The sequence below is a fragment of the Engystomops pustulosus genome, chromosome 2 (assembly GCF_040894005.1).
Source record: "Engystomops pustulosus chromosome 2, aEngPut4.maternal, whole genome shotgun sequence".
Classification (NCBI taxonomy): Eukaryota; Metazoa; Chordata; class Amphibia; order Anura; family Leptodactylidae; genus Engystomops; species Engystomops pustulosus.
In genome coordinates this window covers 94411364-94427166 of record NC_092412.1, presented here as the reverse complement: position 1 = coordinate 94427166, position 15803 = coordinate 94411364, and the positions used below count along the sequence as shown (strand labels likewise).

The 15803-nt window shown below is 41.5% G+C and overlaps 1 protein-coding gene across 2 annotated transcripts in view; it reads right to left on the bottom strand.

The window, feature by feature from the left end:
- The window catches only part of MYO16 (myosin XVI), a 272125-nt gene that overhangs the window by 124198 nt on the left and 132124 nt on the right, over window positions 1-15803 (bottom strand). For both annotated transcript variants that reach the window (XM_072135556.1, XM_072135555.1), the window contains exons 12-13: window positions 10524-10589; window positions 8836-8963 (exon numbers count right to left, since the gene is read on the bottom strand). In XM_072135556.1, coding sequence (XP_071991657.1) covers window positions 8836-8963; window positions 10524-10589 — 194 coding nt within the window. The remainder of the gene's footprint in view (window positions 1-8835; window positions 8964-10523; window positions 10590-15803) is intronic.

Genomic DNA, 15803 nt, shown 5'->3' with positions numbered 1-15803 from the left:
TTGCGCAAATATATAATTTCTGAATTTAGTATCCCTCTAAGAAAGGATTTCAGGGCATCCCACATTAACCCAAGGGAAGCTCCAGTTCTATTCCTCACAATAAAATTACCTATCATGTCTTTAATTTTGTCCTCGTCTGTCAGTAGAACCAACCAATGCGCATTAAGCTTCCAAAATTTACGACCCGGTTTCGCAGATCCGGCTAACTCCAGAACCAACAGGGAATGATCTGAGATGGACCGATTATCATACCGTATTTTCCCCACCCGGTCCAGGGCGAGATCATTACCCAACGCTAAGTCAATCCTAGAGAAAGTATTATGGGAGCGATTGTAGCATGAAAAAATCTGTTGCTCCCCCTTTAAAGATCTCCAGACATCTCTCCAGCCCACTTCTTGACAAAACCTAGCGAAGGGGGTCTCTCCCGTCTCTATAATTGCCGGATTTTTTTTTCCTAAACGGTCAAGCTTTTCCGATATTACCGTATTAAAGTCGCCCAGGACCAGGACCGGGCACTCACCCGCCTTCTCTATAAAACGCAGTAGGCTTATCAGTACGTCGTATCTGAAGGGGGGAGGTATATAAACCCCGGCCACAACGCATTTAATACCATCTAGAATACCTAATAGAAAAACATATCTTCCATCGGGGTCGCACCTTGCCTCCAATATTTGAAAGCCAACTGATCTATGCACCAGTATAGAAACTCCTCTAGAGAATGTAGAAAAAACTGAATTATACGTCTGGCTGGCCCACCTCTTTTCCACCGGATTCAAAGATTCCTTATCAAGATGTGTCTCCAGTAAAATAACAATCGCTGGTAGTTGTTTAACAATGTAATCAAAAATAATACAGCACTTCAGGCGATCTTTTAGACCTCTTATGTTCCATACTATAAACCTAGCACCCATTTATATCTACAGGCAAAACAAGAAGAACAGAACAAAGGAAGGGTCACCCTACGACCAAACAACATCCCCAGCATCGGTTCATCCCTCCCCCCCCCTAATCCCCCCACCTGTTCTACCATAGTACAACTCTACCTACTTCAGCCACTTTCCCACCCCCCTCACCCCCCTCCCCCCCCATTGCTGACCTGAGACAACTCCTACCGGCCGAAATATCCAAATTTATAGTCCCTTAAGGTCTAGCCAGTCTGAAACTTGTTCTGGCATACTGAAAAACTGGGACTGACCTTTGAAAATAATTTTCAGTTTGGCCGGGAAGATTAAAGAATAAATAATTCCCTTGTCTCTCAGTCTTTTTTTCACCTCCAGAAAACTCTTCCTCTTCTGGAGGGTGTCCTTAGAAAAATCCGGATATATTGACACCTTAGACCCTTGGATTGATAAATCTTTTAAGTCGCGTGCTCGTTTCAATATCATATCCCGATCTCTCGAGAGTACTGCTTTACAGATAAGAGTACGGGGGGTATTCCCCGGGATGGAGGGTCCTGCCTGGATTCTATGTGCCCGTTCAATATCGAAATACTGGGAGAGATGTTCCCTCCCTATTTCCTTCAAAAACCATTCTTTAATGTAGCTTACGGGGTTCTCCCCCTCAGCTTTTTCTGGAACCCCTATTAATCTTAAATTGGCTCTTCTTGAGCGGTCCTCCATATCTGCTATTTTCCCTTTGAGGGCCTTATTCTCTACCTCAAGACGGGAGGTAATTTTTTTAAGAATGCCTACCTCCTTCTCAATATTAATGATTTTGTCTTCTGCAGTTTTTTGTTTGTCTCTTACCCTATTCAGTTCATCTCTCAAAAGAGAGACATCTCCTCTCAGGGCCCCCACCTGATCTGTGAGACCCAGTATTGCTGCATTACATGTTTTTATGGAGTCTAAGATCTCTTTTAACATTACGTTTTCTCCCCCCATATTTGTTTCATCCCCATCCTGTTCCTCCCCCTCAGCAGCCGTAGCTGCTCTTGAGCCTTGTGGTTTATTTTTGGGGTCTTGAGTTTCATTTTCCAGATTTTTCTGTAAGGACAGACCTGTACGTGTTTTAACTGAGGGGGACTTCCATAGTTTATCTAATTTTGTGGAGTTATCCCCTTTCGCCCCTCCTTTCTCTTTCTCTTTGGGGGAAACTGCTCCCAAGGACTTCCTTGAGATATTTTTTGGAGGCATCTCTGATAGCCAGAAGAATGTCCCCTCAAACCAATATGTACTAACACTGAGCAGCAAGAGAAGGGGAGCCGAGGGCCCAAATACAGCAGCACAATGATACAACAACGTATACTTGACGATTGAGACTAAACAATACCGCATTAGTATGGTAACACAACTGAGAGCCCCTGAAAACTCACAAGCGGTATAAGAGGAGAAAAACTACACCACATAATCTGCAAAACGAATAGCCCAATTTTAAAAAGCCAGCATAGTCATTAGCAAGGACCATTCGCCCCACTTGTAAGAGAGTTCTGTGTGCAGAGTTAGTATAGCACAAAATGTCGAAATACCACGTTGTAGTTGTTAGTTTATCTTCTGCGTTCTTATCAGGTCACAAATATATAACTTGCCGCTTGAAAATGTTAGTAGAGTTAGATACAACTGGCTGTCATATATCAAGCGAATAGCAGGCAGAAAGCAGGCAGATAGCAAGCCAATGTCATGCAGATGTAAGATTGGTTAGAGGAAAGTCAAAGTTAGTGCCATATAATGCCCGCTTAACACCTGAAAGCAAGTACTGTGTGCAGAGTTAGTATAGCACAAAAAATCGAAATACCACGTTGTAGTTATTAGCTTATCTTGTGCGTTCTTATCAAGTCACAGATATATAGCTTGCAGCTTGAAAATGTTAGTAGAGTTAGGTACAAGGATGCAACTGGCTGTCATATATCAAGCAAATAGCAGGGAGATAGCAGACAGATAGCAAGCCAATGTCATGCAGATGTTAGATTGGTTAGAGGAGAGTCAAAATTAGTACCATATAATGCCTGCTTGATACCTGAAAGCAAAATTAGGCCAGACACATCTCACCCATCCAGTCGATCTGCGGCAGACATCCAAAATCACCAGACGTGAGGCATCCGTCCCCCGGGGAATTTCTAGATGCAGTCGTCTCGAACATACAAAGCAGGACCAAAACGCAAAGAAATTCTTGCCACATCTGACTCTTGATCTCACCGACACCCTGGAAAGCCCTCCAGCCACTCCGCCTCAGCAGCGAGCTCGAAACGCCTTCCTCCGGGTCATCGCGCCTCCGGCACCGGTCACCGTCTGCTCCCCGCTCATCCTCTCGGTCCCTCAGCACTCCGTGACCTACCGGCGCCCAGTCGCATCCGCGCCCGAACGCCAGCGGCGCACCAAAAGTGCACCGCCAACCACCGGCCGCCTCCTTCCACAGCGACAGCGTGGGATCCACGTGGGGACAGTGTGTCCGGCTCTACTGCTACCAGCACGGGGCAGAACGTGAGGTCCGGATCCTCCTTCTCCTCCCGGGATGCATCCAAGGGCCAGGTCAGCGTGGGGTGCGGGAGGTGGAGAGGGCGGTCGTGCCGCGTGACGTGCTACGTGCTACGTCATGCCGTTGCGCTGCCCGCAACCCCCGCTGGATTTTTTTCTAATTGGTTAAAACTTTTTTGTGATAGTTGTTGTTGCTGACCGAAAAACTCTGCGATCTTCCTACTTGGACAAGTGGAGAACAGCCTGATGCCCATTACTTGGAGCACCCTCATCCCCTCTCCTGGACCCTTTGGACTCTCTGATATGGACTATGCGCCATACTATTTGATATACAACCTTCATTTTCTACCCTGGACAGGACCACAGCCGCTGAGTGACTTCCACTTTATGTGACAGTGCACTTAATAGTGTATTTATCCATTTTAGGGGCACACTATGTAAGGATTTTATATTCTGATATTTTTGCCTTACTTTATTGCACGGTCTGGATTCTTGGATACGTACTCATGACACATGCTGCTAGTTGTGTGTTTGATGTATTTCTATGTTTGACAAAAATGAAAGTTGTGTGTTTGATGTATTTACTATACATAACAAAAATATATTTTTTTTTTATTGCACACAAATTCTTCATTCCTTTATGCTTCACATATTTATTGTATCCCTTTTTAATAAGTGCACTTCGAATCACTAAAAATATGTGTTTATATTTTAGACATTTCTTCTTTTTACAACTGATTAGTTCTGGGGCTTTGGAAACCACTTGGTTAACTGTCAATTCTTTTCTGTTGAGAGATGCAAGCGCATGATGTAACCAACATGTGGAGCCTTGGGCATTTAGACTTCACTAATAGCGCATGCGCGCAATATACTGGGTGAATGAAAGTTTATGCTTGATGGTTGAGCACTTTATACCACCGCACAAGCGCTAACTTTCACAAATCTGGCGATAACTTAAGCGAACCAGCATAGTGTGGTGCAGCACTCACAGGTGCCGGCATTTAATAGGCACACGAGATTGGAGGCGAGTGACCCCCTGGGACCTTAAAGGTAGGCTTCACTTAACTGGAGACACTGACCCCTGAGGAAGTCGCATGACTGCGACGTAACGCGTGGGGTGCCTCCGCCCGCAAGTCACAGACCTATCCTTTCTCCACATGGTTAGCTTTGATGTGTATGTTTACACTTTTTAAATGTTTTTATGAATTCTGATGCATGGCATCTTTGGTGTGTGTTCACATTTTTTTCAACAATAAAATATTTTTCACTATTTAGTCTATACACACTGGCTTGTTCCTTTGTTCTCAGTTCCTTTTCAATAGCCATCATCCCCTCCACACTTATAATTCCCTCAGTTTCTGTAACCCGCCTCCATCACATTGTGGATCCCATGGGTTCTGCTTCCCATGTTTCTTTTTGTTGTGCAACAACCCCAGCAGGGCTAAAAGTATACGGGGGCAGATATGACCAGGGACTGGCTAGCTGCAGATGTTATGGTAGCACAGTCCTATTGTGGTTCAGTAGTGTGAAGCAAGAAGGAGGGGAGGCTGCACGATAAGAATTGTCCCCCTGGGGTGCTGAAGCAGTGGTTTGTGGGGTTGGATGAATCTCCTTTGGCAGCTATGTCAGCTCTGCTGCATCTGAAGCAAAAATCAGCTGTCTGTTCTCCTCCTCAGACCCAGTCAGAAAGATTTGAGTATGGAAAGATTCTAGGTCTCAGCCTCTGGAAAGTTCAGAGGGGCTAGCCAATCAACAGCCTGTAGCAACAACAGGTGGTTTAAACAGTAACTTACAAGTAGACTATGCATATTGCTTATATGTAAAATTCATTTTGCACACAATATACCCTCTTATAGCACTAGGTGATGTTGTTAGACTGTTCTACAAATTACAGCCTAGACAGGAAGAATTTTCTATTAAACAGCCCAGTAGAGGATCAGTCCTAAAAGTTCCTAAATTTGACAAATATACAACAAACAAGAACAATGAATGTAGTGAATCCTTAATATCAAATAACATTCTAAAATAGAAAAAGATGTGTTAAAAAAGTACTTTGGGGGTCATTTACTAAGGGTCCGATTCGCGTTTTCCCGACGTGTTACCCGAATAATTCCGATTTGCGCCGATTTCCCCTGTATTGCCCCGGGATTTTGGCGCACGCAATCAGATTGTGGCGCATCGGCGCCGGCATGGGCGCGACGGAAATCGGGGGCGTGGCCGAACGAAAACCCGACGTATTCGGAAAAACCGCCGCATTTAAAAACCGAAAATGTGTCGCTTGGGACGCGCTTACCCTCACTTGGTCCGGGTCGGTGAATTTCAGGGCATCCGGATGCTTTTCAGCGCAGCCTGGTGGACGGCGTAGGAACTACCTTAGTGAATCCTGGCCGGACCCGAATCCACCGCAGAGAACGCGCCGCTGGATCGCGAATGGGCCGGGTAAGTAAATCTGCCCCATTATGTAAATCTGTGTGTGAAAAGTAGCTGTTTTCGCTCTAGTCATAACTGGTGGTTTAGGCTGTGTTCTCTCTTGCTAATTCTGTCAAAATTCTCTCAAAAATGCGTGCAGCCTTATTCTTGAGGTCAAACTAAAACATTTCAAAATGGAACCCAAGAAACCAATAGTCCTTTGGGGGCCAGTGGTATCTCACTTAGGGTCTTTGCTACCTAACGGGTGATTTTGCACCCATTACATATGCAAGAGCGGGGCACCCATTACATATGCAAGAGTGGAATCTGAGTTAAAAATGAGTATCACTTAGTAATAGTGATGGGGTGTACATATTTTATGTAATCTGTGCCTTTAGTTTAGAAAATTGAGGGGACCTCATATATAAATTGTAAAGAAAATTTGCTAGAAAGGTATCATTATTATTTTATTATTATTATTTATAGAGCACCATTAATTCCATGGTGCAGTACAATCATTAATGGGTTCACATACATTACATTTAGACAAGAACAAATGCAAGTATAGATACAAGACTACAGGCGAAAGGTGCCCACTTGCTGTGGGCAGCACATTAGATAGGAAATCCATTACAAAGTAATGCTTCTGTAAAACAACCCCTTAAACATTCCTGATCTCCGTAGATACAACACAGAATACCATCAGATACTTAGAATGAACATCGTTGTATTGAACAAATAGATGCACGTTTTCTAGTCCTTGTAAAATACACGCAAGCCTTTTGTTTGCACTACACTAAGAGATAATGCCAGCGACAGCTGAGTAAACAATATATATCCTGAATAAATCCTAAGGCGAAGCCACGGTATAACTATGAAAAGAAGAGTAAATATGTGTAGCATAGTATTTAAAAAAAAGGAAGTGAACAGCATCCATAATGCCAGAAATAATTACATTTGGAATTGTAAATATATCTATAAAAATGCATGAGGTCCCTCTGGTACAACATAATCTTCTGGAGGAGCTTTTATCACAAGAAGCAGAAGCAAAGCTTCGAGTGTTCTGAGGAACTTACCACCTGTTTGTTTTATGCAATTTTTTTTTTTTTTAATCATGAAACATGCAAATATTTAAAGGAAATCTACCATGAAAATCCATCATGATAAGCCAAGGGCACTTACATGTAGATCCAAGCACCATGACTGTGGTAATCTTCTTATAGTTATCCATGGCCTCCATCCTTCCAATATCAACTTTTAAAATTATGCTAATAACCCTAGGTGATCTGATCTGGTTTACACTGTCTCAACCTCCCCCATACTTCATCAGCACTTGTGCAGCGAGCACTTCTTGCTGTATTCTCAGTACTGAGGAAGTAGTCGGGAGAGTAAGATAATCTAATAGCCTGAAAAGCCAGATCACAGAGCGGCTAGGGTTACCCATCAGACTCATTAGCATAATTTTTATAGCTGTTTTTTTTAGAAGGAAGGAGGCAATGGATTACAAATATAAGTTTACCACAATTACAGTGCCTGGATCTATGAGTAAGTGAATATGGCTTGATTCCAGTGGAAAAAAAATAGGGCAACATTTTGATTACTAAGGAGTAGGCAAACATCACATGTTCAGAAGAATTAAGATTTGTTTTTTCACTATGCTGATAGGAAACTCACCCATGGACAGGTAGATAGGAAATACTCTACCTGTAGTAAAAGAATGCTGTTTAGAGCATGTCAGTGCTTCATCTAATTAGTAGAAACTGCAATAAGCTATCCAGTCCAGATTGGTCAATATTCCACTCAGTGGAAACTATTCCACAATAAATAGCTGTAATTCCAAAGCCTAAAGGAGTTGCACTATTTGGTCTATATACGTTGTATATAATTGTGTAAGTTATATAAGCAGAAGTAATCAAAAAGGGCACTATCCATAAATTCTTACAAATATAATAATATATACTGTAAGACACACCTTTTAGCAAGAAAACATCTTGCTAGAAACTGCCTGCTTCCAAAGCTCAGAAGGATCTAGCACTGCCTGAACCTCCTGACCGCTTTAATGGAAATCGGGTGAGGCGCTGACATTGGTTTCACAGTATCTGACAGAGAGGAGAGACTCCGCCCAACTCTCTCCTCTATTAGGTTCCCAAAATGGTTATTACCTACAGGACCTTCCTACGTCACTCAAGGTCTTCAAGCTGCCAGGGACACGGTAGAGAAGAAGCTAAGCGCTGGGACAGGGTAAGACGAAGAGGTGTGTGTGTTTCTGTGTATAGCAGTGTCCAGTGTATGTAGCAGAGCCCAGTCAGTGTGTGTTGTGTGCTTGAGTGTGCATAGCAGTGCTTAGTGTATACAGAAGCGCTCAGTGTATGTAGAACAGCTCAGTGTATGTAGGAGTGCCCAGTGTGTTCCTATGTGTGTGAGTATAGGAGTGATATGTGTGTTACTATTTCTGTTCATGTGTGTGCATAATTGAATGGATGTAGCAGATATGTGTGTGTAAATGTATTGATGTAGCAGAGCTGTGTGTGCTGGACTGTTTTGGTGTGTGACGAACAAAAAGCATATTTTAATTGGTGTAAAATATATCTTCCTTTTTTGGATGACTAAATCTGGGGTGGGTCTTATATTCAGTAAATAACTAAATACAGTAAATTTATATATTATAGTTAGATAGATAGATAGATAGATAGATAGATAGATAGATAGATAGATAGATAGATAGATACTGTAGCAAGAATCCCTAAAAAATCTACTGAGTTATACAATACATTGTCTACCTCAGTTAATGCTGAATAGAGAAGACTTTGTAATTCAGGCTATGTGTGAGCAATTTGTACAGTCAGTATTGGACTAGTGGCTTAAAGCCAAGAATATTGAACAAAACACGACCTATGAAAAAATTTACCATTCTAAACACATCTCTATAAGGGGAAGGAGTACTGCATGTGCAATGCTAAACAGTCTTCTTCACAGCACATATAAATGAGACAAGCTAATTCCAAGCAGACAGTACCTTAAGATAAAGCACTGAGGTCGTCTCTCTTGGAAAACCATATGGTAAGCTCTTTCTGAACAAGCAAATATGTGAGGAGGAAGCGAAGAGCACAGGCGTCCAGAGATATTATGGTATAACTGAGTTACCTAAAATGAGAAATACAGTAAATGTCTTGTAACTCTGTTAAAGGCAACAAGTGTTAAAGGATTAAACAAGTGTTTTAATTGTATTTTAGTTGGTGTTCTGTTGATTTTCTTATTTAATAGATTATAAAACGGTTTCAAAACCAAAGCAGTGGGTGAAACTGTGCAAATTACATTGCTCCCATAATTGTGTAGGTAAAGGTACCCAACTCTTTCATTTGCTGTTGGCCAAATGTTCATGTAGACAACAGTTATTACTGTCAACCGACACATGCCATACATGAGTTCAATTTGGATGAATGTAACCATTTTCTATAAAAATTGTAGAGCAAGATGCTGCCAGGCTCTTTTGGTATCTGCTTATTATCTGGTGGATCAACCAGGACGTAATTCATAATTCCCCATCCTCTCTTCCTACATCATAAACTTAAACTTCAACCAGTCACTGCAAGTCTTACATGTAAGACCATCTTTAGGTATTCCTTCCAAGAGCTCCTTCACGAAGTGGCAATGTAAGATCACTACATTGTTTAGCCAAATTACTTTGCATTATGAGTAATTTAAAATAGATTCTTCTATTGATTTTACAGAAACGTCCAGAACAAGGAAGTGATACGGATTCATGGCAATTGAAGGTACAATATACCCCCATAGTTCACCATAGTCTGTGAACAAGGTTCCATTTTGTGCGTGGTACAATACGCTATGTTCACATTTTTCTTTAGGGCTGTTGTTCTGTTACAGAAGCACAAAAAGAATTGGAAGCCCCCAACAGGAGCCAAAATGAACCAAAAAGTGCCAAAAAGACCTTTCTGACTAGAATGAGATCTGTTGGGCTTTTGTTGGATGTTTGTTATTTGTTTGAATGCAAAAATACCAGGCCCTTTGTTGTTTTTGCATCTTCATTTTTCACTCCCCACCCAATCTAAAACTTTTTAATTTTTCCATGTAAAAAGCTGTATAAGGCTTGTTTTCTGCATAACAAATTGCACTTCATAGTAATGGTATTTAATATTCCATCCCGTGTACTAGGAAGCAAGAAAAAAAATTCCGAATGTAGTGAAATTGGTGAAAAACTGCAATTTCCCACGGGGGAAATTAAATGTATATGAGTTTTATAATGTTTTCATACGTTTACAAAAATTAAAAGCTCATGTAAAAAACCTTCTGGAACTAATAACTTTTTCATACTTCAGGGAATGGAGCTGTGGGTGGTGTTTTTTTGCAAGAAAGAATTATGTTTTCAATGCTACCATTTTGAGGACTGTATGACCTTTAAAACACTTTTTATAACTTTTTTATAAGTTTCAAAATGGCAAAAAGTGAGCCCTCTCCATACACTAACTTACTAATATGTCACACATCGGTGAGGGGTTAAACTCAGCCTCCAACACAGATGTGAGCTTACATTGGGATAGTAGGAAAGAAAATTCTATAGTCACTGTTTTACTAAAAAGAAAAAATGTGAAGTTGAACGTGGACCCAAAATGAATGTGAATGAACATCAAAACCATACAGAGAAACACTTACAAAAGGACGCTTAATGTAATCATAAGCTCTTACCAGTGATGAGTAGATTGGGAGATCTTTGTAAGGGTTAACTAGCAGCAAAATATTTCCAATGTAAGTCTGAAATACAGTTTGATATCTGCATTAGCATTTGCATAAAACAAGACTCATCTAGTGCAAAGCAAATCAACTAAAACTTGAGGGACATTGCAAAATGACTTCTGGACATAATGGGGGTCATTTATTAAGGGCCCGATTCGCGTTTTCCCGACGTGTTACCCGAATATTTCCGTTTTGCGCCGCTTGTACTTAAATTGCCCCGGGATTTTGGCGCACGCGATCGGATTGTGGCGCATCGGCGCTGGCATGCGCGCGACGGAAATCGGGGGGCGTGGCCGAACGAAAACCCGACGTATTCGGAAAAACCGCCGCATTTAAAAACCGAAAATGTGTCGCATAAGGACCGCTTACCTTCACCTGGTCCAGCTCGGTGCATTCCGGCGCGATGAGTTTACTTTCAGCGCAGCAGCGCCACCTGGTGGACGGCGGAAGAACTACCTTATTAAATCCCGGCCGGACCCGAATCCAGAGCGGAGAAGCCGCCGCTGGAACGCGAATGGACCGGGTAAGTAAATTTGCCCCAATGTGGCACATTTACTTACCTGGTCCCTCAGTGTTCCCGAAAGTGCATTGTCCAACGATAATGCACTGTGCCGCGATTCACTATGATTGTGCGCTCGATATCCTGCTTGTGTCGCTTCCCCACTCAGGTCTGCCGGAGTTCACCATCTTCTTCCCAATGTATGTAAGTGCATTGGATGCGACACAAATTGAATGTTAAATTCAGCGCTCAGTTCGAATCAGTCGGATCGTCTGACAGCACCCCCCTGATTTCTGTCGCCTGAAAGCCGGCGCCGCAGCACCAAAATCTAATCACGTGCGACACAATCCCCTGCTAAATGCCTGTCCCGATGGAAATGCGATCCGCTGACCCTTAGTAAATAACCCCTGTGTGTTCTTGCAAAAAAAACAGGCAACACTCATACTTTTATAGAGTATTATATACCAGATAAGATTCTGTAATTTAATCCATAAAATATGCTATTCATCTCCTTGCTTGGTCCGTGAGGGATTTTTCATATATCTTGCAAAGTTCAATTAATAAACTATAGTCACAATCTCTACGCACAATTTGTCAATATGAAGATATCACTACTAATCATCTTATATAAATGGTGTCTGCTCTCAATAGATTGGTTGATCCACCGGATAGGAGATAATGGTCTGATCTCTCACACAGCAGAGAGTACAGCTTCCAGCTCCTCTGCACCCTGCTAACATTGTATCATACAACCGGGTAATGTCCATATCCTGTATCTTTATCTTGTTCAATAACTATACTTCACTTGTACCTCGAGGAGAAGTGGAAACAAGACATATCATGCGTAATAACATACATGCACCATAATCTAATAAATAAAATGTGTGCATCTACAGTAATGAAAATAATTGATAATTTATCTTCAGTCACTAGATTTAGAGAATATATGAATATAGGGTGTAAAGATATGTATTATATCTCTTTCCATGTACTGCATATATCTCTAATCCTGTCTCTATACTTTATATGTCTACACCCTATCCATATATTGTATATATCTATATACACTATCCACATACTGTACATATGTAGTATATGGATAGGACATATGTATAGATATATAGATGATATATGGAGTATATAGTGAATATGGATATGTACAGTATATAGATAGGATGTAGATATATATACTGTTTTATTTCACAAGTGGATATAGCGACATTTCATCCAATCAGTGAACATAGTAATCGGTAACATAATCACAGAATATATTATACATATTTCATCACAAAATGGTTCTATATACAGTGTAATAGCGTGTAAACAAGTACAAGTGCATGTGAACATATATTCCAACTGAGGGACAACCGTTTGTTGACAACAACAGAAGGCACATGTCAGTTGGTTGCGTAGCAAGCAGGTAAGCTAAACCACATCGAAAAAGTGGAATAAAAGGTTTGCGGCAAGGTGACACTTCCCAAACGTACTTAGTGACAGCCATACCTGGCAGACGCAGTGAGTGCACACTGTGTGGCGCCACCGATCGTCGCTATACAGTCCGAGTATAGGAGACTGAGCTCCAAGACCCCGCGATCATGGTGTTGCCGTAAACACATCATGTGCGGTGCTCATACGGCTGTGGCCATCTTTAGACAGGGAAAAGTGTCCATTATGCCAGTACAGGGATAGATGAAGTTAGGGATATACCCCCATGGTGTCCGGGCACAGCAAATTCCAAGGCCAGCGCAATAAGGTACAGGACTCCCATGGCATCAAGTCCAGAAGGGGCCACTATACATCCAAAAAGTACCCAAAATACGGGTGTATGGCCATGTGTACCCCACAGAGTCCGAACACCTCTACGAGGACCTCAGTACTGTTGCCCCGCACACTAGGTATTTGTCCATAACAACTGTGGTTAGCGAGAGGTACCAATATGCATTATTGACATGGCTAAAAATACAGGAGGAGAAAATGATAATGTGTTGTGCAGTAAGTGATCTAAATCTATAACTAATAGAATTCCGTTTGTGTCCACCTATGGCGAACACAGCCAATATGTATCCAGACTGATTCGTAGACACTGGGCCATTCTCACACAATATCATGACGATATAGGGGAATTTAAATTACCTTCTGTATTTTCCTACAAACGTCCCAGGAATTTGAAGGACCATCTGGTGTCGAGTGACATTGGTCCCATTGATAGGAGACCTAACCTTGCTACGACACTAAAACCGGGTTGTTACCCGTGTATGAGTTGCGAAAACTGCCAGTACATGTTGAAGGGGGATGTATTCACTAACCCAAGTACCAATATTACATATCGGATTAAACACCACCTAGCGTGCAGATCTGACCATGTCATCTATGTGCTAATATGCCCCTGCCCTAAAATTTATGTGGGGGAGACAACTACTGAATGCAGACTGAGATTACATAATCATCGGTCATCTACCAAAACATCAAAAGTGGACCTACCAGTACCAAGAAATTTTTCAGAGTTCGGTCACAAAATACACCAGCTCAGGTTCTGCATTATAGATTATGTTTCACCGTTGAGGAGAGGGGAAGACAGACAGAAGGTCCTCAAAAAACGAGAAACCGAATGGATATATAAACTGAATTCATTACAACATTATTCTTTCTCTTTTTTTCTGATTTAGATCACTTACTGCACAACACTGAGCAGCAACCACCACCATGGTCACACTGACCCACCACCGCTGGAGGGTATCATTTTCTCCTCCTGTACTTTTAGCCATGTCAATAATGCATATTGGTACCTCTCGCCGTGTAGTGACGATCGGTGGCACCACACAGTGTGCACTCACTGCGTCTGAGCTACGCAACCAACTGACATGTGCCTTCTGTTGTTGTCAACAAACGGTTGTCCCTCAGTTGGAATATATGTTCACATGCACTTGTACTTGTTTACACGCTATTACACTGTATATAGAACCATTTTGTGATGAAATATGTATAATATATTCTGTGATTATGTTACCGATTACTATGTACACTGATTGGTTGTTGCATATGATTTCACTTCCTGCCGTGTACCACTACTCACTATGCTTGAGAATGGCTGCATAGAGTCAGCCGAAACGTCGCTGTATCCACTTGTGAACTAAAATAATTCTTATTCAATGGAGTGCTGCCCGCCTGCCTTTTTCCTTTGGACTTCCAGGGTCTTGGAGTCAAACCGATCAAGCCTGCACCCACTTTGGATTTCAATCCGTTATCTCACTGTTCCACCTTTCCCTGCTTGCGATAGAGAATAGAGATATATTCCCTATCCAGATACTGTGTATATCTGTACATGCATTCTATATACTGTACATATATATATATATATATATATATATATATATATATATATATATACACACATTATCTATGTACTGTATATATCTCTAATCCTATCTATATACTGTATATATCTCTACACCCTATGTATATATTGTATATCTCTATATTCCCTATCTATACAATGTACATTTATATATACCGCATCTAGACCTTACCCCACCTTCATAGAAATTTGAATGGCAGCAAATATGGTCAAAAGGTCTTTCTCTATATTTCGCAATCAGGCCGCCCAACTCGGTCACACTGCAGTGAGACACAGTAGTGCAGATTTATTTAAAGGGGTATTCCAGGAATCAGCATAATTCATATACAAGTGGGCACTCAAAATATAAGCTAATGTGTAATTAGTTGTTATTTAAAATTTTGCTCCCCTTAGCAGAAAATGCTGATGACATAGACTGTAATGAAGAATTAAAATGCTACCGGCCCTTTAATCAGTCCGTTAATTTCCTCCGCGCGGTCCGTTGCAGGACAGAAGATGGCTGCTGGTCACATGTCCACATCACATGTCCTTTACCTGCCTGGGCAGGGTCATGTGATCACCACTACGTTTGGCTGTAGTCCGTTGGATGCAGTGCATCCAGTATGGCCAGTGTTTTGGTGATGGCAGTTACACATCATTACTATAGTAACAGAGCAAGAAAACCTGTTACATCATCACTGTTAGCAGAGCATAAGTGGTAGGAGGAGTTACTGAGAACTAAAGGATCATGGAACTTGTAGTTTCCAGTGGCGGCCATCTTAGTGATAACTCCACCTACTTTAGAGAGGCCATAAATTTTGTAAATCATAAAATCATATTATTTTAGCTCCGTTTTGTGACTAATGACATTGAGTATTGTTGTATTCATTTATTTATATCATCAAGGGTTTTTGTGTCAGATGTTCATATTCCCGGAATACCCCTTTAAGTGTTCTGTCTTACCTAGCACATAAATGCAAATTGCTTGCATATATATTCATGATGATGTGTTTGCGCCAGATTTTTGCTACGGCTGCTCTGTGTCTGCCGCTTCACAAAATTCTGGATCTAAGGGGACGTTCCAGTGCAGAGTTGTCCCTTGCACTACATTTATTGCAGAGACTCGACAGAAATGTGGCAAATGATCATTAAACTGAGCGCACCAAAAAAAAAAACGTATACTCAGTCAAACATGATCGGCGTATGCAGAGTGCAGCAGTAATTATTAATGTGGTGCACTCTGCAACAATGGCCCAGATTTATCAAATTAATAATTCGGGTCAGTGTGTTCACCAAACTGTGATCAAGTGCCATAGACCTCTATGGGGGCTGTGATCTGGACGCAATATGGTCATGTGAACATAGCTTAAAGGGGTATTCCCATTTCGGAAAATTAATG